The sequence below is a fragment of the Anser brachyrhynchus genome (assembly GCF_964034855.1).
Source record: "Anser brachyrhynchus genome assembly, chromosome: 20".
In the NCBI taxonomy this organism is placed as follows: domain Eukaryota; kingdom Metazoa; phylum Chordata; class Aves; order Anseriformes; family Anatidae; genus Anser; species Anser brachyrhynchus.
In genome coordinates, this window is record NC_137713.1 from 4,311,068 (window position 1) to 4,339,066 (window position 27,999).

General features: G+C 45.4%; 2 protein-coding genes across 2 annotated transcripts; both read right to left on the reverse strand.

Moving 5' to 3' along the window:
- Positions 1-342: 342 nt before the first annotated feature.
- On the reverse strand, positions 343-7,471 carry NLE1 (notchless homolog 1). Its single transcript, XM_080562630.1, has 13 exons — positions 7,361-7,471; positions 7,011-7,154; positions 6,712-6,929; positions 6,539-6,618; positions 6,198-6,274; positions 4,727-4,824; positions 3,377-3,569; positions 3,103-3,238; positions 2,697-2,743; positions 2,346-2,548; positions 1,254-1,413; positions 1,094-1,164; positions 343-599 (listed from the first exon to the last, which is right to left on the reverse strand). The coding sequence occupies exons 1-13, from the start codon at positions 7,364-7,366 to the stop codon at positions 587-589; spliced, it is 1,446 nt and encodes a 481-aa protein (XP_080418756.1). The 5' UTR covers positions 7,367-7,471; the 3' UTR covers positions 343-586.
- Positions 7,472-8,334: 863 nt separating this feature from the next.
- Positions 8,335-27,995, reverse strand: AKAP10 (A-kinase anchoring protein 10). Its single transcript, XM_080562627.1, has 15 exons — positions 27,780-27,995; positions 24,211-24,258; positions 21,721-21,903; positions 20,815-21,366; positions 19,310-19,408; positions 18,756-18,840; positions 18,267-18,390; positions 17,274-17,410; positions 16,064-16,208; positions 15,157-15,330; positions 12,840-12,949; positions 11,894-11,976; positions 11,254-11,306; positions 10,556-10,651; positions 8,335-9,779 (listed from the first exon to the last, which is right to left on the reverse strand). Exons 1-15 carry the CDS (start codon positions 27,799-27,801, stop codon positions 9,774-9,776), a joined length of 1,917 nt encoding a protein of 638 aa, XP_080418753.1. The 5' UTR covers positions 27,802-27,995; the 3' UTR covers positions 8,335-9,773.
- Positions 27,996-27,999: the final 4 nt, after the last annotated feature.

The window sequence follows — 27,999 nt, forward strand, 5'->3', positions numbered from 1 at the left end:
GGTACAGCTCATGGGCATGTAGGCTGAGTGGAAAGGCAAAACCTTACTGGAGTAACGAGGAACCCCCGAGACCTTATTCTCAGCAGATCTTTGTCCCAGGCATGCAGCAGAGCACAATTCTGCAACGTAATGATGTGCTGTATTTTCCCCTTCCTCTCCCTCACTCTGAAAGCCACACAAAGATAACCCTTTCTGTTCCCACTAAAAGCCTTCATGCCTGCAGGATTCTTCACATGGCAAGGAAGAGCATGAGCTGTCCCCACCCTTTGCTTTTACCTTCCAAGGGGGCAGAACACTGTAAGGCTGAAATTTCAATAAAAAGCAGGCTGAGATGGAGACAGATGAGATATCCCTCCTGTAATGTTCAGAGGAAATCATCCCGCAAAACACAGCTCTTAATAAGAACCGGAATTAAAATTTCCTTAAATAAATATAAGGAAAGAGTCCATGAGGGAGAGCAGGTAACAGGAACAAGGAGATGTGCTCTGGTCAGCCCCTGCTGTCCATCACCTTCCGATCTCCCAGACGGACCGAGCCGATGGGCAGGGCAGCTCAGGACAGGAACGGTGGCTTCGTGTCGCTGCTCCTATCTACGCCATCTGTGGACAGAAAGAGCTGTTGAGTCTCTGTGGTCTGGCACCAGTGCTGCCGCACGGCCCAGCAGGTGCTGGACGAGAGCAGCACAGCAAGGACCTTGGGACCAGGTTCCTTCTTCAGCTGTGCTCAAATGGCAATCGGCTCACAGGAATTTGTCTGTCTGCATAACTGGGAGACACAGCAAGGTGAGAAAGGAAGGCTCTGACCGATTGGTACAACTGCTCCTTTCCCCCCTCCAGCCCTCTACGGGAGCCAAAATATCTGAGTCAAGTTTCACCGCTGATGGCTCGGTTGGAGGGACTCTGCTTTCTAGTTATCTCCCAGGGGACAGCAGCAGTCCCTGCACTGAGGCAGGTCAGGTCTCTGAGCCGGGATGTGGCCTGCGCTGTACTCTCAGAAAGGAGAGAGCATGCCCTAACCGTGCAGGTCTCTGCAACGAAACTGCAGATGTGCAGTGGCTGTGACTTCCTCCATGGACGGACCACGGGTTACTTACATCCGCAAACACTTATCCTTCCCTCCGCTCGCTACCCTTTGTCCGTCTGGGCTCCAATCTGTTGCAAACACCTAGCACAGGGAAAGACCCAGTTAATTCTGCTGTCCCTGGAGGAGTAAACATTCCTACCCCTCTCAAGCACCTCTGCTTGACCACTCACCTCGTCCGCATGGCCGGGAAGATCAATGGCCAGTTTCTTTGTCTCAGCATCCCAAACCTTCAGTGTGCTGTCGCTGCTCCCGCTCACCAGCAAGCGGCTGTCGGCTGACCAGGCGATCTGATACACAGCCGAGACGTGTCCCCTCAGCGCCGTCAGGTACCTGGGGCAGAGGTGGCATGACCAAAAATTGAAACAGATTTGTTTCAAACCTGCCCTTGCCTTGTCTTCATGCTTCTACCCTGGTTGCAAGCAAGTGCTTTGGAACCCAGAACACTCCAATCCATCTCACACTTTGCACACGTAAGGCAGTCAATTGCAAAGTCAATTCAATCTGTCTAAAACTCCTCCCAGACAGGCTCAAAGCCTTCTTGAAAACAGGCCCTTCATCCCAACTCCTCCAAGAAACCCTTATCCAGCCGCAACATTGCAGCCTCACTGGACAGGTAACTCCTTCCTCTCTAGCTGAGCAGAAACATGCCTGGATGTAGAAAGACCATTAAATTACTGATGTGAAGCCAGAGCTCGTCGGTACAAAGGAGAACAAGGGAAGGACTGCTGCCCCATGGAGCTCACCAACACTCTAGCAGAAGGTTAAAAGCTGGATTACGGGGACATCCAAACACCAACAGCACCACTTGTAACTACAAGAATTTGCATCATCGAGAACAAGCTGTTCCCTGGCACGGGCACTGTTTAAACTGGGTCAGTCTACAGCGTGCAACACACATCTTCAGGAGAGCAGCCGAGTGGAACATCCCACCCCATCGCAGCCGTGCCTGCCCCAGAGAACCAGCCCTGCAGCAGACAGCACGTGCCACATGGTGCCAGGCAGCACTGTGGCTGGGTAACAGCAGAATCCCATGCACTCGGCTAAGCACAGGCCCTACAGCATGACAAGCCCAACAAGGGACTTCCCAAGGGCAAAGAAACAGGAGTAGAATTTGTTTGTGTGAGGTTAAGGCTACAGAGATGCTGAACGCAGCAGAGAGCTGCTGACAATGACACTGGGGCACTGCCCATCTCTGTGTAACCTGCACATCACAGGCAGACCCAACACAAAAACCACCTCTGTAAGAGGACAGAAAAACTCACTTTCCTGTCCTGCCATCCCAGAGCTTTATTGACTTGTCAAAGGAAGCACTAGCTATTATCCGCGTGTCTGGTGAGAACAGGACTTGGTTAATCAGTGCCTGGTGGCCTGTCATCCTCTCCAGTGGCTTCTTGTCTTCTGCTGGCTTCCAAAGAAACAGCGTGAAATCATCTGATCCCGAGACGAGCCTTTCTGGTCCTGACCCCTGAGAAAGGGATAACAGAACCCAATTCTCATAAGAGCCAGGTGTGGAGAGCCTGGAAACACCCAACAGCCAACTGTGCGCATTTACTGCTTCCGCCAGCACTAGTGTTATAAACCACGGCAAGGGCAAACTTTGCAATGGGACTTACCCTGACTTTTTCATACCTCTGCTGTGCCTTTTCCTTCAGTTCTGCCACTAAAAGAGAAAGGGAGGAAGAAAGACTTGAAACTATGGGGAAAAAAGCAACATTATAATCCTATGATGCCAATTCCAGTCCTGACTCTGTGGGCCAAGCAAACACATTTGTGACTGTTCAGCCTCTTCCTCTTTGCCAAGGACCACATTGGGAGCTGAAGCCCCTGAACTCAAGGTGGTCTTCTCATCCCAGAGACTGCTCAACTCCGTGCATGCACAAGGAGTATCACAGCTGTCAGCATGACCGACACCGGCACAGGGTCTGCTCCCAGCTCTGAAGACTGCTTCAGCTCCTGGCAGCATTAAGAGACACCAGATCTCGCCACCTCCTCCACCCTACAACGCAGCGCTGCACTTACAGGAGCCGCTCACATCCTGCGGGTTGATGGTGGCTTCAGCAGGTTCGAAGGCACCGGTGCGGAGAACGTAGTCGGTGCTAAGGGCCATGGTGTTCACCCAGTGAGCGTGGCCCTGCAGGGTGCGGCAGAGGACGCCCTGGAAACAAAACCACACGCTTAGAGAGGGACGGGCAGCACAGAGCCAGACAACCCATGCCAGGAGGAGCGGACAAAGCTTAAACACTGCGTGCAGCCCCCTTGGTCAGCAGGCCACATGGCTGCCCAGCCCACTTACGTCCTGGCTTCTCCAGACTTTGATGGTTCTGTCCTGGGAGGAGGAGTAGAGCAAGCCATCGCCACCCCACTTCAAGCACGTCACCGACTGCGTGTGGCCCGTCAGGATTTTGTCACACCTGCCCATCACCGTGTCCCAGATGCGGACACTGCCATCCTTGGAGGCACTTGCCAGGTAGCGGCACTCCGGGTTTCTGGGAAAAAAAGGCCATCAAACCCATTTGCACTGCAGGCACAGCTAAGATCTTACTCCATCAGCCTCAGAGGATTTAAGAGCCCCAAAGTTTCTAAAATACAACGTTCTCTTTTGGCTTAACACCAGAGAGAGGCCACGCAGAGGCAACTACAGAGAACCTGATCCCACAGGCAGGGGACCAGCAGACAGATGCTTCCCTCCAAACCAACTCTTGGGCTTCAGCTCTTGGGCTGAAAATGACACTCGCTGGCTCCTGCTGCAATGCTGCTCTCAGGAGTTTCCCTTTTGTTTCCCTTTATCTGGCTGCTGACAGCAAACCATCCTCAAAGAAAAAGCAAAACCGAGCAGCATACTAAGCCAAGCAGTCTGGAGACTTAGTAACAACTGACAGCACCGCTGGCAGTGCTGGGGTGAGGAAGAACACAGCCCTTCCTCTCGTGCAGCTGGCTGGAGACAGGGAAGTCGAGCTCTGGCAGGGTTGTCTCCCTGCTCTCCATTTCCTGATCCTCCTTTATAATCAGTTTTTGCAAATCCAATTAATTGTTTGCTGGAGTTTCCTACCGGCAAATTCAATTTGCAGGGCTCTGCTCTGAAGGGACCCTTTTTTTCCTTCTTTATTTCTACAATGTCTTGGATTATTGGCTATAACTGTCCCCCCTCACCCATCTCTCCCAGACAGAGCTTTAGCTGATCCAAGGGATAAGGAGATTGCAGAGTTAATCAGCCCTCAAGATAAACAAACAGAGGCAATCAGGATGCAGGAGGGCAGAACAGGAGTGCTCTGCAGAGGCTGAGCTCAGGCTCCATGCTTGCAGGCTTTCCTGCTCCCATCTCAGCACGCTGAGCGGCTTGTCCAGCACTGTGAAAACATTAAGCCCTTTCCACTGACAGGTACCTCGTGTATACGGGGTGAGGGGAGCAGAGGCACAGCCCAACAGCAGCTTCCCCAGTGCCCTCACAGGGACTGCGAGCAGCAGCTGTGACTCCTGAGCTGGATGCATTTTTCCTGCCCCACCTGACAGGACGTTCTGCTGCACACGCTCCCACTGCGCACCGTAACAGGAGAAAGGCAAACAGGAGAAATGCCCTTCAGGTCAAGCTGGTCTTTTCCTTAAAAGTAACAGGGAAGAAGGGCTGGGCTGGCCCCTCACTTACATGTGGAGCGGCTCCCAGCACAGGCACGTGATCCATCTGGAGTGGCCGGCGAGAACCCGGCCGATCTGATTGCCGGTGGCTGGGTCCCAGAGAAATATCTGCCCGAGAGAAAGCAAGAGGGTCGTGTCAGGCCACACATCACATGAATCCCAGGAATGCTGAGGCTCCATTTAGAAAGGATAGGTGTCCCCAGTCTTGTGGGGCTGGGATTTACGTTGGCAGAGAGAGCAGAACGGGAGGAGAGCAGGAGGACTGGATGCCTTTGCAGATCCCAGCAGCAATCAGCTGATGTCTCAGAGCATGAGACCTGATCGCCCTCCTCTCTGCTTTAGATGCTGCTGTTACAAAAATATCTGCCTCAACCCAAAAGCAATCCAGGTCTCCAGAAAGCCAGCCTGAGCCTTTGACACTCTGCACCAGAGAGTTGGTGAATGTTTAAAGAGCAGGATGAAAGCCAGAGAGTGCTAAATGCTACTTATTATCGGATTCTGTGGGCGGGACACATGCTAGTTTTCTGTTGTTTTCTCCCTCTCTGTATAAATGCTCATCCAAAGAGCCAAGGCATTAGTCATCTGCTACTTAAGAACCTGGGAAAAACAGAGAACAAGCAGCTCCCTGGGCTAAACTGAAGCCACAACCTGCCTGTTTCCTTGGGCTCGTGTCACAGTGGCCTTCCAGAGCAGCTGCGCAGAGAGCGAGCCTGGGACAGCGCCGCTTGGCAGCTCTGCGGCCGCCCTCCATGCTCCCAGACCGTCCGAAGGTCAGAGCAAGCCAAGGTCCCGCTGCAACCCAGCAAGTAACTGACTTGCTTGTAATTGCACCCAAGTGCTCCCGCTTCCCCAGGCATTTCTGGAAGCTGCTTAGGCACATGTATTTTGCCCCACAGCTGGGGAAGGGCCCCCTTTGCATTCCTGTAAGAGGGAATTTGTCTGTGTCTGAGCAGGAGCAGTGAAACAGGCTGCCACTGCATGTCTGGGTCACGCAAACAGCAACCCTGGCTTGGCCGCGCAACACCCTGCTTGCTCCAGACACCTCCCTCGTGATGGAGCCGTCTGCCAAGGGTCATGTCCAAATCCTGGACTCTTTCCTGTACAGAGGCAAAAGCATCTGCCACGAGACACCAGGGCTCGGCGGCGAGACTGCTGCAACAGAAACAAAACCCTGCCTGGCACAGCTGAGGCACAGGCCAGCTCGGAGCCACTACCTGCAGCCACCGGGATGCATCCACATGCAGAGCTCCTCCAGGGCATAGGAAATCCTGCTACGAACAACCGGACGCTTGCCTTACCCAACCAAGCTGCCAAAGAAAACAAGTCTTCGCCCCTAAAGCCCCCAGAGCCCTCTTGGCAGGTTGCACTTCGCTTCAGATCAGACCTGCGCAGGGTCTCCTGGGCAAGGCCACTCCGCACTCCCCCAGATTCCCCCCAGCCCAGCTGCTGGGGCAGCAAGAGACCATGGTGCCAGCACCCACCTGGCTGTTCTTGCAGCCTGAGGCCAGCTTCTTGCCGTCGGGAGACCAGGCGATGCTGAGCACCCAGTGCCGGTGACCTGGCAGAGAAAGGGTGAGCAAGAGTGAGCGGAGAGCTGCACCGACCTGGCCCCAGCACGCCACACCCCCAAGACAGGGGAAAGAGAATCCTGCACGTTCCTCCTTTGCTCTTTACTTCAGTAGTGGAAAAGAGCAACTCCCCTCCAAGGGAGGGTGCCATGTGGCTGGCACAGCACCCGAGGGTTGCTCTGTGTGCCTCTGAGCAGGCAGAAGGATCCCTGCGGGCCTTCAGGAACTGCTCCCCTGGCACACCCCACACCCACCTTTGGCTGTGAACTGCGGCGTCTCTGTGCTGAGGTCCCAGAAGCGGACCGTGGTGTCTCCAGAGCCACTCGCCAGGTACCTGCAACAGAAGAAAGAGTCAGGTTCAGCACGGTGACCCTGGGTGGGCCAGTGGCTGCTGCTGAGCCCCCCGCCTGCACCCAGCCCCTCGTACTTTCCCGTGGGGCTGAAGGCGACGGAGATGACGGCCTCGGTGTGCCCCTCCAGGGAGCTGGTGCAGCGGGTCACCGCCCGCACCCTGAACACCGCCTGCGGCTGGTAGACGATGTCGAGGACCTTCTCTGTCTCCACCGCCTGCCCTGCTAAGGTCTTCTCCAGCGACACCACGATCTCGGCATCGCGGAAGAAGAAGGCCAACGGCACCGGGTCATCCTGGAAGAGAAGAGGCAGGAGCGGTGGCGCGGTGCAACCCGGGTGCCAGGACGCTCGGTGCCCCGGGGCGGGCGGCCTCACCTCCTGCAGCAGCGCGTTGCACACCAGCTGCAGCTCGCCCGGCGTGATGCGGAGCGGGACGTCGAAGGGGGACCCCAGGGGCTCCCCGGCCTCATCGCGGAACTGGATCAGGAGCCGCTCCACGTCCTCGGGAGGCGCCGTGTCCTGCGGGACAGCGAGCTCAGCGCCGGGACCCCGGCAGCACAGCCCGGGGGCACGGCAGGGCCCAGACCCCCAGGGCCGGGCCGGCAGCGGCCCCCCTTAGCGGGCACCCCACCGAGGGGAGGTGCCCTACACGGGACCCCCACGGCAGCCAGGAGGCCCCGCAGCGCCCCATCCCGCCCCGGTGCCGGTCCCGGTGCCCCGCTCACCGCCATGTGCGCGCTACCGCCCGCGTGCGCCGGAAGCGGCCGCGCCCCCGGGGCGGGACCGGGGGGGGCCCGGGCGCGGCGCTGCTGCCCCCCGGCGGCCGGCGGGGGCTTGGGGGAGCCGCGGGTTCGAGACCCCGCCCGGCGCCTTCCACCCCCCCACCCCGGAGCACGGCCCCGGCCCCCGCCGGGCGTGGCCTTTCCTGTAGTGGCCACCGTAATTCTTTTTAATACATTTCTGAAATGGAACGCTGTAAAAATATACGGAGGTACCTAGATTCTCACATTGCCACGTAAAAAAAAATATAGTAATGCTGCAGCCTGCACCTTGCCCGTGTTAGTAGGAGGGCTGGGCTGCAAACTAAAGTGTTTTATCCGCCATATAAAAACAGTCTCGTTGGGCTGGAGGAGGTAGGGAGGAATGTACCCCACCAAGGACAGAGACTCAACCCTGCTGTGCAAATCTGAAATGCAGCAAGAAATACAGCATCTCCTGTCCCACCCAGCACAAAACAGTGACAAGCATGGCAAGCATCAGGTGTCCATAGCCCCCAGCGATCAGCACACCATCAAAATTCAATACTGCCTACGCACAGAAGAGGGAAACCAAACCAACCGCAGAATACTGCTTTACCAGTTTGCCACCATTCAAACAAGAATTAGATAAATTACCCAAAGCAAGGGCTCGGCCAGTCAGTGACTGGCCCCAAGGCCATGCTTGTGCCCTGGAGGAGCAGGCTGGCCCCATGAGTGAGGTGGGGCCTGTCAGCCATTTCTCCCTAGTTTTTGTTCCAGTTTTTCTGATCAGGCCCTAGAATTTATAGAAGTGATTCTTAGTACACTACATCTTCCATTTAAAGATTAATTAATGTTTGCGAATGTACCAAGGACAAACATTTCAGATAGTTGTTTCTTTTTGAACCTGTAAGACCCACATTTAAAAAACATGTAAACTCAAATCCCATCAAAACAGAAAATTGACACAAGTTTTAATATTTATATATTTTAAATCAAAACACAATTAAATATAGTATGCTTTAAGTACATGAATACTTGGGCATGAGAGAAATAAGAGGTGGTACATAGTACCAAAAACCTATACACAGCCTTTTTTGCTTTTTTTTATAGACAATACAGTGTCTCTATACAATCAAATATTGCAACAGTATAACACTTGCTAGTCAATCAAGATACTCTGAACATTGGAGATGATTTCTTTGCAAAGTGATTTTTTGCACAAGTTCAAGGAAAAAAAAGCAATCATAAGAGTTAAATAAAAACCAAAATAGAAGTGTTGTATACTAAAAATGCAGCGATAACATAACAGTGACACACAGTGTTTTTGATACTCTGCAAAATCAATTCACTGGGAAAAATACAGGTGCTGTGTCACACCGTGGCTTTTTACTTAAACTAAGAGTTTTGCAAGTTGCAAGTGTTGACAACGTCAGGAAAAAGGCGGCCGAAGGTCATTAAAAATTATTTTTCTTTGTAAACCAAACCTCTGGAATTAGATACTATGCTGGTTTGAGGACAACAAGCTATGGAGAATGGCAGAAACACATGGCAGTAATCACTTTTTTCCTTGCTTGTGGGATGGAAAGAAAAAAGATGGAGCATGCTACTGGCTACGATCTCCTCAAAGCATGGGCTGCATTCAGAGCCAATGCTCAGGAGCAGAGGGCTGCACAAGCACAAGACTGGCTTTCAAGTCTGCTCGAGTCGGCCGTGTGTCTGAAGCAGGGGATGAGTGAATGCAGGTGTAAGAGCTCGACAAGGAAGAGTTACGCTGTCCAGGCTTCGCTCCTGATCATTCTACACTGCCTTCAAGGTTAATGGAGTTATGAAGTAAAATACATTTATCTTACAGTTGAATGCTCATCTATTTCAAGTAAGGAAAAATAAAACTTAAAACTTTTTAGGTCATTCACTGCCAATAAATTCACCATTTCAGGTTCACTTCTCCAATGGCCAATGTCAGGGACACATCCCATGGCATTTGCAGTTATACAAGTAAAAATTACAGGTAGAACTGGAAACTACAGCAAAACCTTCCCCTCCTTGTGGCTTATGTCCCATTCCAGATATTTTGCTTAAAAGTCTTTTTGAGACAGGGTCAAGTATTTGTGAAGTTGATCACAGTTACTCAGTGACAGACACGTTCATAAATGGTGTCTTCCTCTCTAAAAACCATCATTGTGAACGCCACATACAACAGGAAAAAGTGTTTCTTCACGCTCTACAGTGGAGGTACAGGATTGCTTCTTTTTAATTCTTCCTTATCAACGAGGGAGATATCAGCGGTTGGAGTAACAGTGCTTTGTTTTTATTGGCTGTGTTAAAGAATCCACCCAAAGGGAAAGTTCACTCATTCTCAAAGCAGAAAGCCAGATTTCCTGTTCTGGCATTTCTAAAATCATAGCTGAAAAAGGAAGAACAGGGTTAGAGTTCATCTTACCCTAAAACATACACATCAATCACTCAACAGAAAGACATTTTGTGTTTACAAGTGTTGAAGCCAGGTATGCTTATGAATTTGGGAGAGAAGAAATGCTACTCTCAATCTTCCCATTATAATAACTATGCTTGCTTAATTGAATCCAGAACATCTGCAGCCACTTGTCATTTCTAAATATTGTGCTGAGTGACCTTTTCATCCAGTCAGACTAGAATTATAGAATTAAGTGAAATTACTTTAAGTCATTTAAATACAACTATTCAAAAAAAACCAGAAAAACTATGGACCATCCATTCAAGCCTAGTCATTAGGCTTTGGCACACGGTCACTTTCAATAATTAAGAATAAGTAACTTGAAAGAGTCAGATGCACAAATGCTCAAAAGCCAGGAGTATCAGATTCTATACTTGATAAACTACTGTCTTCATTATTTCACGAAGTTTGGTACATCAGAACTTTTTTTTTTTTAAATGACAACACGTAAGTTTTAGTGGTAATTTAGGCAAATACACTGTTTTATGGTAAAGAATGCTGGTAAGCGTGAACTCAAAGAAGGAATTGCAGTACTGATCCTGCAGCACATAGCACCTTTTTACCTAATAAGGCAGTTAGTAAACACTCGAACAAAGACAATTTCAAGATTTGCACAGGAGAAGCACCACAGGTGGTACAGCAAGAGCTCTGCTCTTCCCACATTGGCTCAAGCCAGATAAATGCACACAGCTTTTCCACCCTCTTACCTTTGTAATCTTCTCTGAACGCTGTTCACATTGTGCCTGCTGCATAACGTCATTGACTATCATCTTTGCTATCCTCCAAGCCATCTCTTCTTGAGCCTGCCATAGCAAAAACATCCCAAATACAGACGGTTTGAAGTTCGTAAAATAATGCGGTGCCCTCAACATAGTTCATGCAATCAACCTTGGATACGCAGTTAACTTTCACAACTCAGTGACTTGGAGTAAGCATATCCTCCCTTGATGTAAATGCACCTTGGTTTCTAAGTACAGCATTAACTTCAATTAACATGAACATTTACTGCTTGATGCAATTTCGAAGACATTTGGAAAGTTTTTAGACTTATCCATTAGGAACACATCCAAGCCCCTCCAGAGGCGAAAAATGCAGCCTGCAACCCACATACAGTGGTCACTTCACAGTAAAACCAAAGAACAACAGCACCTCCACACTTACTTGTGGATCTATCTTAAAACACTATAATAAGAAACCCCTTGACTGCAAGTGCACAATTAACCATTTTATTAAACTATTCGGCACTGGCAAAAAACAAATTGTTTCACAGGTGCATGCAATTTAATGATACTTATCACAGAGTCACAGTTCTGGTTGGTGTGTCAGAGCTATTCAGAATCTGAACACTTCATTTCCCCAATCTGTATGGTGATGTCACAAGGACAAGATAAAAAAGAGTACACACCTCATCTGTGTTTCCTTGAACCCATTTCTTCATTGCTTGTGAAAACATGGACCCTAGTTGAGATAAAAAACAGCAAACAAGGTATATTAGCAAGCTCTGTGGCACATCTCTACAAAAGCTACTTCCTTCTATCCTTCTGAAGGGTTTGCACTGCTGGTGTTAACACAGAAAAGAGAATAAAAGACAAGGGATTACAGGGAGCCATGGTTCACTAGACTCTGACTCCAAATCATTCCTTTTTACCAGAAAGCAGAGTTGAAAAGCAGCATTAACAGCAGATCCCAAACTGAGTGGGAAGCACGTGGAGAGCTGAAGTTCTTTTTCATCTTGAGACCAAATCTTTCAAGGTTTGATCATCAGCTCAGCTGCTAGAAGCTTTCATCCCTGCCAGGTTCCATCGACAGCTCCAACCCCCACAGGCTGCTCATGTTCCCAGGAGTCCAGCTGTACCAGAAAAGCACAATTTGGCTAGGGAACCAGGCCAGAGATGGGTTTTGCCTCAGTACAGGACAATTCCCTGAACATCTCTATTTGGCTTTAAACAGAGCTGGAAAGAGACAAGAATCTTGCTTATCTTGACTGAAGCGAGGAAGAGAAAAGTTTTGCAGATGTGTATTGAAATTGAAAGAGGAAAGCAAACCCTTTGATTTTTTGACATCAGGCTCCGGTTCAGATTCTCTGATAAACTGTCCCAGGTCACTGACTCGTCCGAATGTCATCTTCCTGCAGAGAGAAGAAAGAAAGGAACCACAAAGGTTACCAAAAGAACTTTAGTACTAGGAAAAGTTCTCAGAGAAACAAAAACAAAAGAGTCTACAATACAATAAAGACTCTAGTGTCAGAAAAAAATTGCATTTTACCAATTACCACTGTTTCCACCTAGAAATGATGTACTGGGAAAAATTTCCCATTTTCCTTGTGTATCTGAATTCAGAGCCTATCTTAAAAATTCTAGAAACTACAAGTAGGCAAATGATTCAACTCAATCATAACATCAACAGGCAGAGCTAGCAAGTGCTCTACGCTATTATAAAACACATCATTAGGAGAAAACAGTTTACAGTACTTAAAGGGACAGAAGAGTGGCTTGCAATAGCAAAGCAACTACAGAAACAAAGAATTTCTCTGAGATCCACAGAGCAGAAGAGCTTTATAACAAAGAGCAGCTTAAGAAACAGGAAAACAGCAGTGCAGTCTGCTAATGAAGTACAAGCCCTTCTCTACCATGGAAGTAGGGAGAAATTGAAGATGTTCATTACAGTATCAAATGCACCTGAGCTTATTCTTTTTCTATTACAACCCCAAAGAGGAACTACTTTGCTATATTTTGGAGTCAGAGGAATAATAGCTAGGACAGAAAAAAAATCTGTTGGAAATATTTTTCTGGCTGCCATTCTGGTCAGAGAAACGTTCACTATGATGTTGGTATTAAATCACACTAATGAAATAAAATTACTTTCAAATACTAAGATGTACTATTAATGCAACACTTAGTATTTATGCATACTTTCAGCGCAGAAAGACACAGCAAAAATGAAACATGAGAAGTACACTACAAAGAATGAGATGCACTGAATGAGCCTTACCCTGCATATGTTCGTTGATACAAAGATTCTGGATCCAGACTTGCAGCATCTACAATTATTGCTTCATCAAAGTTTTTCAGGATTTTAACATTAGCCTTTTTGACATTGGACTACAAATAAAAATTCTAAGTATTAGTGCCCAATGCAAACAACTTGTAGCTTAACAAAATTACTATTTTAGTGCTTTAACATTTAGATAAAAAACTCTATAACGTCCATGCAAGCATAAAAGAATTAGAGAGCGTCTACACAACAATGAATTGCTAACACAGTATGACATTGTTTTGAAACAGAGGATGACAAAGTTACATGACCAGAGCCAAAGACAACGTGCGGGTCAGCATACATACATGTAAAGACTGCTGTCTAAACATTATCAACTGAATAGATCTGTGTGTGCATGCATATTATTTGTTTGAGTATTAACACTGAACTACCTCAAAAGCTGCAGCAGCTTCACTCATCCCTCTCATGCACCTGGTAAGCAATTCCTATTAAATACTCTATGCATTCCCCACAAACAGAGAACAAATATTTATCTTTTGGCCTGAAGTATTCATACAGGAACATGAAAAAACAAAAACATTTGAGCAACAGCAGGGAGAGCACAAATCCATAGCAATCTATTAGCAGCTTAACTCAGAACATTTATGGCAGCTGCCTTGCAAACACCTTTCCTGTTGGTCTGCGCAAGTGCTGTTCTTTATGCAAAAATATGCAGAGATCTGACTAGGAGCATCTCCAGTTCAGCAGGAATGCATACCACAAAATGCAGCACTTCCTCCCCAAACATTCCAAGCAGGCCAATTACCAGAAGTTTCTCCTCCTACTACTATCAGGAGGCAGGATAGTTCAAGATGTCAGAACAGATTTCATTCCCCACTTTTCAACTTGGTTGGGAGGTATAAAAACATTACAAGCAAGTAGTACAGCTTCCAGGTTGCTTGAAACGCAGTATGTTGGTATTGTTGGTCTACATTCCAGATTTAAACCCCCTGGTAACACTGCAGCATTCAATAAAAGCAACTCAGCAGAAGCAGTTCTCGCTTAGCTTTTCTGCTCTCAGCTGGGCTTGCAGTTTGCAAGCTGACCTGGTTACAGATAAGCTAGAATCTGCTTATCCTCTCCCTCAACCGCATTTGAATCAAGCAAAGCTGGAAGTTTTGGAACAGACAACTCTTTGTTAAAAAACATCTCTTTGATGTTGCTTGCATGGTTACCGAATGTCACGTGCTCCACTGCCCACGTCTGAGGCTAGGCCCACACAGGAACCCAGCAACACATAAGGCAATAAAAAAAAAAGATGCTGGCCTGTGACTAGGGCACAGAGCAAATAGCCAGTGAACACCAGTGAAACTGGAAAGGTAAGAGCCAGAGAAACCCAGCCACATTCTTGTTTCTACACAGTACTGCAAAGGAACAGCCACAGAGCCCTAATCATGCTTAATGAATGAAAAGAATGCCCTACCCAGCAATAGACTGTTTTTTTATTGCCAGCTTTACATCAAATGATAGACATGCGAACAACATCCCCCAAATCACTGCATCTCAGTGGAAGTAGTGTCTGAAGTATGTATTTCTATGAAAATACAGTGTCAAAAGTATGTATTTCCACCACCGTGCTAGAGTTCTCGCTTGGTAAGGTCAGGAGTCTGCCCGTCTTCTACCAGATCAACGCAACCAGCTACCCTAAGGGCTACAGTATGGAAATGTCTGCTGAGGCAAACTAGTGAACACCAGCTGGGAGAGATAAACTGTCATTACTCTACATGTGAATTGAGAGATGACAAACACTAGAACTGAGGGGTTCTCTGTATAGAGATATGTCACTTTAATGACACTGAGCGCACATTTGAACGTTTGTATTTAAATTCTGTAATATACTCTTGTGTCAAATTTGCCTAAAGTTGTAACTGGGGTGTTGTTCCCCCCATATGCCATGTTCTTTAAAATGTTTATAAACAAAATGTTTATTAAAAATGTTCTTAAGTGTTACAGCACTATGAAACAGTCTTCAGTGAATATTAACAACTTAATGAAAAACATAACTTTGATTCAAAGAACTAAAAGCAGTGCAAGACTCCAAGGACAACGAATATGACAGATACAGTCCCGTGCCAACATTGCGTTTCAACTTAGGGCATGTTTAGTCTGCCTCCTGCTAATATAACACAAGATTTAGTAGCGTTTAGTAATGAAAAAGAGAATCAGGAAGCTTACAATTACAAGAAACCCTTACAGGGTATGAACTCTGATATCAATACAGGAAAGCGACTGCAGCGTTTACTAGAACAGAATTAAACCAAGACAGACATACCTGGGAGGCAGAGCCATCTGGGCCCCCTATGGAATCACTATCAGGAGAACTGCCGGGCCCTTGAATGTTCAGTGCAATATTCCCTCCCGGAAATTCATCTCCTCGTACAGAATGGATGAGATCATTCAAGTATTTGTAATAAAGGTTGCTGGACAAGAAACCAGGCAAAAAAACCTGAGAGACAGAAGAAGTCCTCTTTAATCACAGCAGGCCTGCATGACTGCTGTAGATCATTTGTAAAACAGAAGAGACACACAAACATCTCACTCCTTGTGCAGATGGTACACAAGTAAAAGTGTCCAGGTACGGAACTATTCTGGATTAGCTACTGAATTGTTTTCAGGCCTACTGCAAAATGAGACAACAAAAATAGTTATGTATTAACTAAATTCCCCACAAACTGGAACTAAAGTTAAGATTTTTCTTCTTCTAGAAAGGCCTGATAACTCCACAGACTTAGAGCTATCTCACGATACTGTTCAGAAACCAGCAGCAGCTCAAGAATCAAGTCATCAATCTAGTATCCTGTATCCTATAGTTACACTGTTATCCACAGCACTGGTATTACACCTGCAAACAACTACTACTAGCACTTGCAAACGACTATTACTAGCATGAAGGAAAGTTTTCTAAAAAATGTAAAATAAGCTGTTGATAACAATTCACGCAGGGGGGAATTCTGTTACTTCCATTAATATGCAGCAATTTGCACATTAACCACTTTGTGGTATCTTTCCACAGTAGGCTGGGGAAAATACCAAATTTTACTAATTCTATTATTCACATAGTAATTCAGTAAATTTTAATAAGAGGACAAGTCAGAGATGGCAAATGCAATGCCTGATGCTACAAGATCTTCCTGTTATCTTTACTAACTGCCAAAACCATTCTGAAGAGGGTGTCTCACCGTCTCCATGGTAGTCCACGCCTGCCGTAAGGGAGTAGTGAAACAGTTAGGGAGAGGGCCACCTTCCCTGCAGATGTTGGATTCAATCTCTAACCTCACAGAGTCATCAAACCCGAGAGGATGCGTGGCTTGAAGGGAGAAGTACCTGCAGCACCAGACAGGGGAAGAAGACAATAAAAAAAGGCTTTGCAAAATTTGGCAGTGTTAGTACCTACCCTTTTCCACTGGATGCCATTAACCATGCTGCAGCCACTAGATGGTGCTGGCTTCAAAATGTACGTACAACTGACAGTAACTAAGTGCAGGGAGAAAAAAGTCCCCAATTCACAGAAACATTTTTTGATAAAGCCTTGCCCTGAAGATACAGATAAAAGAAACAGAGCATCATGTGATTACTGATGAGCAGAATTTTACACAGCTTTGTAACAGAGAAGCAGGAATGAAGCAGAGGACACCCAGAACTCTGAAGCAGCATTTGCTCATCATTAAAAACAGAGTTTGACAATGAAGGATAACAGGGGTGTGTGACTAACAGAAGCGAGTTCTTTGCTTCCTCTCGAAATTTTATTTCCTATCAGGACAGTAACTCAACAAGCTTATGTCTACAAGTCTTACACTTAAGCTTCTGGAAGCACTTATGTCCATATTCCAGTTGCACTGTTGCTAAGATGAAGCACAAAAAGGAAAGAAGGTACACTACTGAGAGTGAAAATGACCATAAAAGGGGTCTGGTTGCTTCCTTACCAAAATAACAACCATCTTTTGAAATATTAAGAACAAGCTCTATGTGGCTTTTACTACGTGTGGTAAAAGCACTTGTAGCCTATGTTAAATGGCTAAGAGTACCTGAAATTAAAGATTTTTCTGTGCTTACACTTCTGCTATAAGGTTTAGAACTTACATGTTTTCCTATAGCAACCAAGTGGCTTCAGTATTTCATGGCCAAACATTAACTCAAAAAATCAAGCCCCGAAAATTCTGATTTTTGTTTAAGAACAAAGTCTTTATAAGGATCTATCTATAAGGAAACATTCTAAGAGTTGTTGTACATACACACATATACTGGAGGTCACCTAAATACAATGCATTTCAGCAAAACGATGCAAGACTGCACAGCATTTGAAAATTAAAAGTTCCTCTTGCACACCGCAACACAGAAGTGCAAAGACAAAATTAGAGCTTCAGAAACATAGTTGTAGAACTCCCTCACTTGTCATATAAAATCATGGCGTCATTCTGTGCTTCTTGCCCATCATACTGGCCTTTTTTGGCAGCAAGTTGAGACTGGAAGTTATCTGCTGCCAACCAGAACTGCAATACATTAACTGCTTCTTCTTTCTCCATGTACTAGAAGGGAAATTAAAAATAAAGTTTTAGCAAGAAAACACAACAAGCACAAACCAACTTACTCCATCCCACTTAAAGTAATAAACAGACCATAAATTTGTGACAAAAAATTATCACGAAGGCATATACTTTGAATTGTCTGATAGTGCTGCAGACAGAATTAGCTTGTTGCATTCAGTTTGTTAAAAAAAGGAGCTTGTGAAATTTCTTTTTTGTACAGATTTTTGCATTTAGTTTCCAAACAATTACTTGTTTATATCATAGTGAAAGACAAAGGAAAAGCTATTTTCATGCTATACTTAGTTTACAGCATGTCTCAGCTTCCCTGCTTGCCGTTCCAAACTATATTGGCTTGTCAGACTATCAGGACAATTATCTTACTCCTGACAGATGATTCCCTAGAGGTACAGGACCTCACAGCTGTAAAACCTTACGTTTCTGTAAAACCTTACGTTTATCCTATCATACACGAGGCTGGTACCCTCTCTAATTAAGACAAGACTTTTTCTTTACCTGTGCTTAAGGCTTTCAAAGTCAGTGCTTCATTTGGCAAGATTAAGAAGTCTATGTCAAAGCTTCTACAAAGCAAAGAGACACTTAGAAGCGCTCTCTAAACTGGAGAAGACACGTGTGAATACTCATCTTACAATACGGTGTACAGGTTTGAATATCTGAAATTTTTCCAAACGGGCAAGATCAGTTTAATGCATTTAATCCCAGAAAAAACAGATACACCTCATCGCTTTGGTTATATTTAAGGTGCTTGGTTATATTTATTTTGTTATATTTAAGATATTTTCCATGTGATAGAATGGAATAAAAAAAAAAAACAACAAATCACAACCCCAATACTCACCTCAGAGAAATAGAACAGAGCTGATTCACAGAAAAGTATGTCAGCTAGATAAACAGTCCCACTAGTCAGCACCTCGATCTGATATTTACAGAAATGATGACTTCGCAAAAATTCACTAAAGTGCCTGCACACAAAATAACAAATTAGTCATTAAGGGCCAACAGCATTCAACACACTTTGTGAACCAATTAGTTCTTGCCCCAGAAGTCTTACTATTTCAGTCCAACAAAAATAAAACAGGCAAGAAAAAAACAGGCAGGTAACACAAATGACATGGGAACAATATAAAGAACGCAGTAACAGCATGCAAATACAATTTCAGCAAGCAATCACAAGAACAGATTTGGAGGAAGAGGTCTGAGCACCGTTTCAATTATAGGAGGCTATACAGAACAGCGATTTTATGGTCATCTTCATAAGCATTTTAAATGAACCACCTTTTGCAAAAGGACAACATAAACAAGAAGCCAAACCATTCCTTCAACTTACTCTTGTTCCATTGCATTAAACACTATTGACTGTGCTGTAACAAAGCAGTTAGGATCCACTTGTCCATCTTCCCCACAAATCTTTGCTGCAAAGAAAGACCGGGTTAATTTTAACACACTTTTGTTTATCAAGCTGAAAGACGTGAGCGATGACTAGTTAATGAAAGACTGCAGTTCAAATCTGCTAGAATCAGCTGGTCCTGACTGCACAAAAAAAGCTGCTAAGGAGCACTAGCACTGCCTTCTTCACACTGCAGATAGCTGAATGATACTATTATGGCTAAAATATTTGATGAAGACTCCATTTGGATTCCTCCTATAACCGCTACGAATTCTTTCACTAATTTAAGCAAAGTTTCTGCAAGTTCTTATGTGGATATTGCACAAAATTACTGAAATTTTTCAGGGGGGGAAGCATTCTGCAATAATCAGGTATATGTTTAACTATCTTTTTAAAACTAACTTTAAAATTCAGAAAAATAAGCGTGTGTGGTACTAACGATACCTACGGTGAAAGAGGAAGCTCTAAAATGAGCAGGCAGTATGCATTCTTACCAACTATGTCATTTCTCATCGCTTCTGTAATAGGTATTGGCTTAGCAGCATCTGGAGAAATATATTTGGTAAAAGTACTAACTGCATCCCGTTCTATACCTACAAGGAAGAAATACAGAGTCAAACTTTGTATCCATTGGTACAGGTTTAAAAAGAAGAGTGAATAACTTGCTTTCCTGAAGAGCAGATGTTTGTATCTAATTAAAAATGACAGTCTGCTTCCCGTGAAGCTTTCACAGTTTCTTGCTCGATACTTTGCTATCAGCAATCTAGCACGACTGTGTTAGCTCCAGCCAGGTCACAATAAGCCCAGCATGGACCACCTAGTGAGATGGAATACAGGAACGTAGCTCCAAATCCCCCCCACCGAACAAGACAGCACCCTCTGCCTCAGCTGCACACCTTAGCACCAGTAATAACACCCATGTGGCATGAACTGCAGTGAAGTTCCCAGTTTCTAGCTCTCATCATACAGAACAGAAAGCACTTGCATTATAAAGGAATTAAAGGGGAAAAATAATCAGAAAATGGGATTCCTCAGAACAAGTTGTACACTTTGCATGTCACCTTCCAAACAAGTTAGGACACTGCTTCATAGGGAAAAAATTGTACTCCAGACTTTCCAGATTTCTCAAAAAGGACCTGGTCCTTTTAAATTATTTTAATGTTAGAAATCAGAAGTGTTTTTCATGACTATAGTATCATTGTTTGCTTATATTTTGGGGCTGAGGTTACATATTCTGGAGGCATACGATAAATAGCTATACAAGAAAGGCACATAGCAAGAGAAAAGGATGTAACATAAGGAAACAGTTGAGCAAACAAAAGGAATCGATACGAAGAAAGGAGTGCTTCCTTTTTGTCTGTGTACTTGCACAAATGAGGGCGGACTGAGTAGATGCAGATTACAGAAACAGGTGCATGTAGCTCACTATCAAAAATAAATATTTTAATTTCATTCTTACTTCCAGTCGCCTCTGAAGAGGTGGACTCTGAATGAGAATAATCAGTTACAAGGGGAGGAACTCTATCAAATAAATCCAAGAACAGAAACAGCACATTCCATACAAAATCTCTACAAGCCTTTTGTAACCAATACTTACGCCATTTTATGTGATACAGGATATTTACCTTCCACGGGCAGTTTATTATCAATTCTCAGCCCCATCATCCAAATTTTCTGCAATTCTTTTAAGTTGGGGGGTGGGATGGGTGAGGGAAGAACGGGACATTGCAATGTTCATCTTCGTTTCTTAAGATTACACATGTAGGAACAGCATATTTATTTTTAAACAACCAGTCAAAACAAATACATAGCTCTTAAACTGCCTATCCACTTACACAGTAAGTTACCGAAATACAAAATGATTTTCCTCCTCACAGCACCATACCAAGCTTACTAAGAACGCATGAGAACCAAGGCAGCTCACCATAAAAAGCAAGCAGTAGCTAGTATATTCCCCTTCTGCCCACCTTTTTCAAGAAAGGGGATACGTGACACTTACTTTTCATTAGTTTTCCTGACAAGTCCTTTAGTGCAGATGAGGGGCTGTTTCTATTCGATACTGTAAGGTTGGAAGATTCTTGCTGATCAGCTGCAACAGAATGCATCCCTGTCTCAGATTTTCTTAGACAAACAACACTGGTATTATCCCTCTCTTGACCCGAGAGCACGTGGTTCTGGCTGTTGCTAGTTCTGTTGTTCTTATCCGGAGCCACTGATTTGGCCCTGAGCAGACGCACGGTGCTAGAATCCTCCAGTCTCTCCTCAAGCAATCCAGGCGGAGAAGATGCCATTTCCTCCTGCTTCGAGGGCGACACCGGCTCTGCCAACGAACTCTGCTTAACTGTGTTCAGGCTGTGCGCTCTTATGCGGGACCATGTTGTGGAGTGAAAGCTTTCAGCCTCTAACCAAAACTTAACCAAGTGTTCCATTCTGCGCAGTTCCATAAACTGGATAAAATAAGGGAGGGCTACATTGTCCTGCAGGACTTGTTCAAGGGTCTTTGAAAGGCTTGATTTGGTCTCTTGAGCCTGATAATTCAGACACGATCTGCCTAAAGGAAAATATTAAGAGAATAACTCTGTATTGTGTTACAAACATTTCGATTGAATACAAAAATGTCTTGGAATGCAGCTAGTAAAGAGATTATTCCAACCTAATGGTGGTACACAAGACAAAGGAATCTCTTTTAACCAAAACCAAAGAGGCAACGAATTTACTGCCCATTCAAAACCCTTCCAGGCTATAACAGATGCCACTGAAATGGCAGTATTGATTTTTTTTTTTTTGGTTACTTAATTTACTTGACTGAAAACCAACAAATGGTGAGCATACCAATAACATCCATAGGGGGAAAAAAAAGAAGAAAGGAATTGCTGATAGTATTACAGAGCAGATAAAGCCTTACCTAAGTCTCCAAAATGAGCAGCTTCCATGTGACTTGGCTGCTTCTTAAGAGCAGCTGTCCGACTGCTAGAGAAAGAGTCCATGTTGGCAGAGATGGCATTAATTGCCACATGGCTTGGTCCTGCAGCCTCCAGCAAGGCATGATTTCTAGTGCTTCTTTGAGGGGAATGTACAGGTATTGGAGCTGGAATCAAGACAGCAGTGATTAAAAGAAAAGGATCCTCACACCATTTCTATGCATTATTGAATGCTAAGTGCTCCCCAAATAAGCCAGAGGTTGCACGAGTCAATCTTATTAAAAACCTTATGGAACCACTGCACGTCATCTTGGATCAAGGGTCTGATATGATTTAAGATTACAGAAATAAACAAGTTTTATGGCAAGAATAATCTCACTTCCAATAGATCTGAGTGGTACCCACCCCCCTATATCCTTCTTATTCAGTAGCTAATCAAAAGCCAACAAATATAAGCGTACACCTGAAATATTATTCCTGAGTCTTCCTGCTTCCTTTATAACCTCTACAAAGACAGTTTCATACTTTGTCAGCAATGTAGTATAGTTGCATTATTCTTGGCAAATTCATTTCCTTACCTTTTTAAAGGTTTAAATGTGTTAAAAAACATGAACTACAGAACTGAGAGTTTTAACAAGAATATCTTCCAAAATATTTTGTCTCTACCTGAGTTTTAAGAGGGAAATAAAGCAATAAGGAAACATCTGTGATGAAACACAGATTATAAACCTTAATCTCCCTTGGCCATTTCAGAACATGGCTGGCTATTTCAGCCTAAAGAGAACAAAGAAGAACTTCCTCATGCAAAACCATCTGTAAAAAAGCATCAACTGGTTGTTAATTGATGACAAAGCTGGAACGAAACAAAACACAGCAATACCAGTTTCAAAAGCTCTCAGGAAATTACATTTGATTAGGATGTCACGCAAGGACATCTTACACCTCTGACTGTTAAAAATAAAGCGAGTCAGATGACACTATCTCAGCACACTGCTTCACAATGACGTGTTTCATCAAGGTGTTAAGAAAGTTGGTTTTTTTATGACTTTCATGCCGCATAACTTTATTTTTATGCACAATTTAATGTGATGACAGAAGCTGGCGATTTCACACTTGAATATCATGGTAGCAGATACCTGGAAGCAACAGTACAGGAGAGCTGAAACGTTGATGCTATCCTAAACTGTTTCTGCAGTTAAAGTATTTGGTAGCGAGATACTGCTCACCGTCTTTTACAAAGCCTTTTTTGTTTAATACCAGAAATAATGGAAAACCTGCAGTTTTCCCCATGCCAATGGATGGCAGCCAGACACTTGGCTGATGCCGGTAACTGAGGGAAACTGGCTGGAGGCTACTCGTGTAGAACCAGAGCCACGCTGCTCGTAATGGTTTAAGCTTTTGTGAAATAGATTCAAATTGAATTTCATATGACAAACATTTGAAGCAAAATTGTTCTACTTAATCTAAGCATCAAGCACTTGTTCCAAGACCTCTGGATAGCACTAATCTCTAACCTAACATCACACGGATTGTGGAGCAGCTGTTTGCCAAACTGGAAGGATGCTCCCTGTTTGCAGCAGCTCGTATGTAATACAGGAAGTTTTCAACTTTATCTTTACTCTCATGGTGACCAAACCACAGCCTCTCCCTGGCAGCCTCTGTCAGCTAGTCCCTGGGAACGGCACTTGCACTAAAATAATGGGGTACACTATGAAACAGATGCAACTGTTTCCTATATTTGACTTGAGAGAGATACCACGATGAAATAATCCTTTAATTTTCTCTTGTTATCCAGCTAGCACATTCACAAGTGCAGAAACAGGATTTTGTCTGAGGACATAAAAGTAACAGGCCAGATTTACACGGACTACCTCAGCTCCTTTTAGCGCTGCACTAAAAATTGATAGCATAAATAACCTTGTTTTCCCACACTTCATAAACTTCTTTCCCATCAAGACTTTGTCTCCCAACAGATTTAGCAGCAAGACTTCTGTATCACATGGAGGAGCATTAGAATAGCTATTCATTCTGAACAAGATTCCCATCTGCAGTCTCACAAGACACATCAGTCAGAGCTAGATCAGACACTCGCACCCTCTTTGGCCAATTAGACAGTTAAGCTGCGTCTTCAAAACCACAAAGGACACTACAAATAAGCAAGAAACTTCACAAGCAACTCATCGTAGATAAGGAATAACCACTGTCTGCAAGGTGACTGAGTTTTACCATCCCTTTGAATTAAAGCTCACGTCTGACATAATTTAATAACCTTCTGTACTTACAGATTCAGCAAGATGGCTAGGAAAGATTAGTTGCTATAAATACTCAGGAACAGAATTAACTTTTGGTTCTGTTTTGCTTTTAAGGCTTAGATCAGGTTTGCGCCCAATTGTAAGGAAATTATTCCACTAGTTACAATAAAAATGTCAGATGATATTAGATAACTGAATTTACAAACAGAGTATCGCTCTTACTTTTAATTGCTTTCACATCTGTGGTCTTTTCTTGTTCTTTACCTTTCACTGTAAAATATAAAGGAAAATGTTAATGTTATTTTGGGTGACTAATGACATTTACCAGAGAAGGAATATAAAATTCCCAACTTCAGCAAGTTTCAAAGAAGATGCACACCATCATTTTGTTAAAAGTGATCTCACATTTAAATCTGCACAACTAGTGACTGACAGATTTTCAACGCTTTTGTGTTGCTTTCCTTTCAAAACCAAAACCTTCCCATTCACAAGTTAAGTTCAATGAAATACACTACGTTAGAATTAACATTCAGAAAGACGCTTGCTGTCTATATGATCAAAGCAGGGCTACACTCAAGGTTACTTTAATAAACAGCATTAACTGGAAAGAAAGGGATAGATGTGTTCTAGGAGCAGGACACTGGCAGGTGCTCTCTGAACTACAAATTGCATTCCCCAAAACAAGCAGCAGACCAGTGTAACGTGGACGGCTGGGGAGGTGCACGTGGAACCTGGGACAGCCCGTGACTCCTCCACCATGCATGGGTACCACAGAAATGTTCTGGAAGGACACCGAGAAGAGTTAATTATCCCATAAATAATATTGCTCAACTATCACCAAAGGCTACGGCAAACAATTGATGGGAAGATCACAGTTAAAAAAACAACTTGTGATGAAAAAGTGCCTTTTAAAAAAATGATTCTTAAAAGAAGCTCCCAAAGGAAGAGAATGAGGAGATCTATTTAAAACAAAAATAAAGAGACCAAAGGAGTTCATAAGCAGGATGGCACGAGAAATTAACTGGTGACATTGCAGAATACGATCTGCCAGAGGAGCGTTCCACAGCCGCTACAGGCTGGGATTATTACTACAAATAGGTCATCTTTGAACACCGATTCTGGAGTCCTTCCAAACATAACCACAAATCGTAGCTGACTAGAATCAAACATTTGCATTACAGAACACCGGTAGATTAGAAAACGCTTCCTATTCGGACCTAAGCATTTTAAATATTTTAAAGGGAAACTTCAAGCTCTCATTACATAATTGCCTGCTCGATCGCGGCCGCAGCGCTGCCACGCTGCCAGCCTTCCCTGCGAGCAGCACGGATGCTGCAGATCTCAACTGGCACCTCAGTGATTAAGAGTTAAGCTAGCGGCTTCCACACTCTCCCCGAGACAAAAAGGTTTAAGCCTCAGCTAAAAGAACTGGGTTCCTTTTAAACTGAGCTCTTACAGCCAGATGTAACTGCACACGAATGGTGAGAACAGCCCAGCTTTTACATAACTGACTGCGTGCTGATGAGCAGGAGAGAAACCACTGAAGAAGTCTGCACGCCTGAAATAACCCTGAGCTACAGCAGACACGAAGCAATTCCCTTCATCACAAAACACGCAGCCTGAGGAACTCTGCATCTCTCTAGAATAATTCCAATAGTTTGTTCAACTGATACTTGACTACTGGCAACAGTTCCCGAGCTTCAGCAGAAGGGCCCTCCACACACCTATTTTCTGTTCCAATGTACTTGTTCCTTCTCACCAACTTGTCAGTTCCTCACTGCCTTACTACCTGCTTACTATCAGTAATCCAAACTCCCGGGCCACACCATAACCTCTTTGTACACCGGCTTCTTTTGTCACTGCCAGCTTCAAGCAGAACAAGATTAAGGAGCACCAGCGGAGAATAAAGGAACACTGCTGTATGTGAGGAGACCACGTTACGGGGGGTGAAGCTCCACTGAAAGAATTTACTTTCACTTTCCTCACAAAAACGGAAGTCATTTGGTCTGCGTGAAGCCAGACAGATAACTGCGGTACACAACTACCGAGACCCAGAGGTCTGTGACAATTTCCAGTAGCGTTGCCCTGTTGTGAATGGGGTTTGCATCAGACCACAAGAGATTTGAAAATGTTGATTCATTCATATCTTGAATGACAGAAGGATGAAAGAAAGACAGAAGGATGAACGAGCCCAAGCTGCTCACGCATGTACATGTAGGAAAAGCAACACACAACTTCAGAGGTCAGCCAGCTGGTAGGACAGCGTACATCATTTCCAAAACATCCGCCGTGAATGAGCATGGAGTCCGACTGTTCTCACTGATAACGGCTCCATAATCTGCCCTCAAGCCCCTGGCTCCTGGCCAACTGTTATTATTTCTCTACTGATTATCCAACCTCAGTTTTATAGACCTTTATTTTAGAGACCATTCTAAAAGAAATGCTTCGCTGTATTTTTGAGACTTTTCTACAGGTTAGTAGCTCTAGCATCCTTGCTATGATTTCATTTGTAAACAACTGTTATAATCTTTACCCAATATTGTATCTGCTTAAATAAGAATAATCCAACCCAAAAACACTGACACTTTTGGCCAGTGTTGGACTGCATGTGTCTAGTCTACAGAGGTTTAGCATAAGCTTTTAACTGTCAATTTTCTCCCAGCTGCAGTTTAAGATCTTCTCTAAAAGTCAGTGTCTGTAACAGAGATACACAAAGCAGTATTATTTATGTACAGCCCAGATGAGAGCTTACTTTTCTCCTCCCTTCAGCAGTGCCTCTGTTGGGCATTTAGCTCTGACTGTGCTTCTCTGACCAAAGATGCTTTAAGCAAAGCTCCAGATACCCAGTCAGACACTTCACTACCTTCATGAGAAAGTTTTCACCAAAGCTCACGCTGTTCCTATGGTTAAGCATCAGGAGGGAACATCGGCTCCACGATTCTTTTCATCTACAAAGCAGCAGAAGCTATTTTGGAGCAGTTTGTTTATAAGCAGCATGAAAGTTTTATTCTGCAGCTCCATATCAGTACATAAACAGCCCCAAAAGTCATTAAACACTTGCAAAACCCTCAGCGAATTTCAGGAAGCCTCCATCGCTGCTAATACGAACAGAAGCTTACACTCTCCGCCAAAAACGAAGTTTTCAGCACTGCTACTTCGGCTCAGAAAGCTTACAACAGAACTTGTCAGTCGAGTGCAGAAAGGTCTGCTCAGATAACGCGTTATTCCCCCCAGCTTACAGCCTTATCTCCCAGAACGTACAGTTTGAGTTGTAGAAACCGAGAGAGCGCTTTGGGAGGGCGTCGCATCGCTGCAGAGCGGCGGTCACGCTGCTGACAGTGGAGCTGCCTTCCCAAAGGGCCCTTCCTAAGCAGGGCCACTTCCAGCGAACCCCCGGGGCCCGCACACCGCGCACCCCGCAGCGCACCCCCGCGCGTTTCATCGCATCGCTGCCGCCCCGGTACCTCCGGCAGGTCCCACGGCCAGCGACCCGCGCCGAGCCGCGCCGCAGGACCGCCCGGAGCAGCCGGGGCTCCTCATTCCCGAGCCTCCCGCCCGTGCCCCTGCAGCCGCACCGCCACCGACGAACCCCCTGCCGGTGCCTCCCCCGACGTTTCTACGAGGGGCTGGGCACGGCGCGGCTCCCCTCGCGGTTCGGGCTGAGGCCCCGCAGCAAGCGGCCCCCCTCCGAGGCCCTTCCCCCGCCGGGCCGAGCGGCGGCTCCCGGCCGGCCCCGACGCTGAGGGCCCCTGAGGGCCCCTGAGGGCCCCGGGGCCCGGTGCCGGCCCTACCTTTCCGCCTGAAGAAGGACATGGCGCCGGGCAGGGGGCGAGGCGGCCGCCGGGCGGGGGCCGCGGGAGCGGGCAGCGAGCCGGGCCCCTAGGAGCGGGGCTGCGCCCCCCGCCCGCCGCCGCCGCTCCCTCCGCCTCTTCCTCCCGCGGGGCCGCCAGCGGCCGCCATGTTGTCAACAACCGCCCCGCTCCCTCTTCCGGCCGGCCGGCGGCGCGCGCG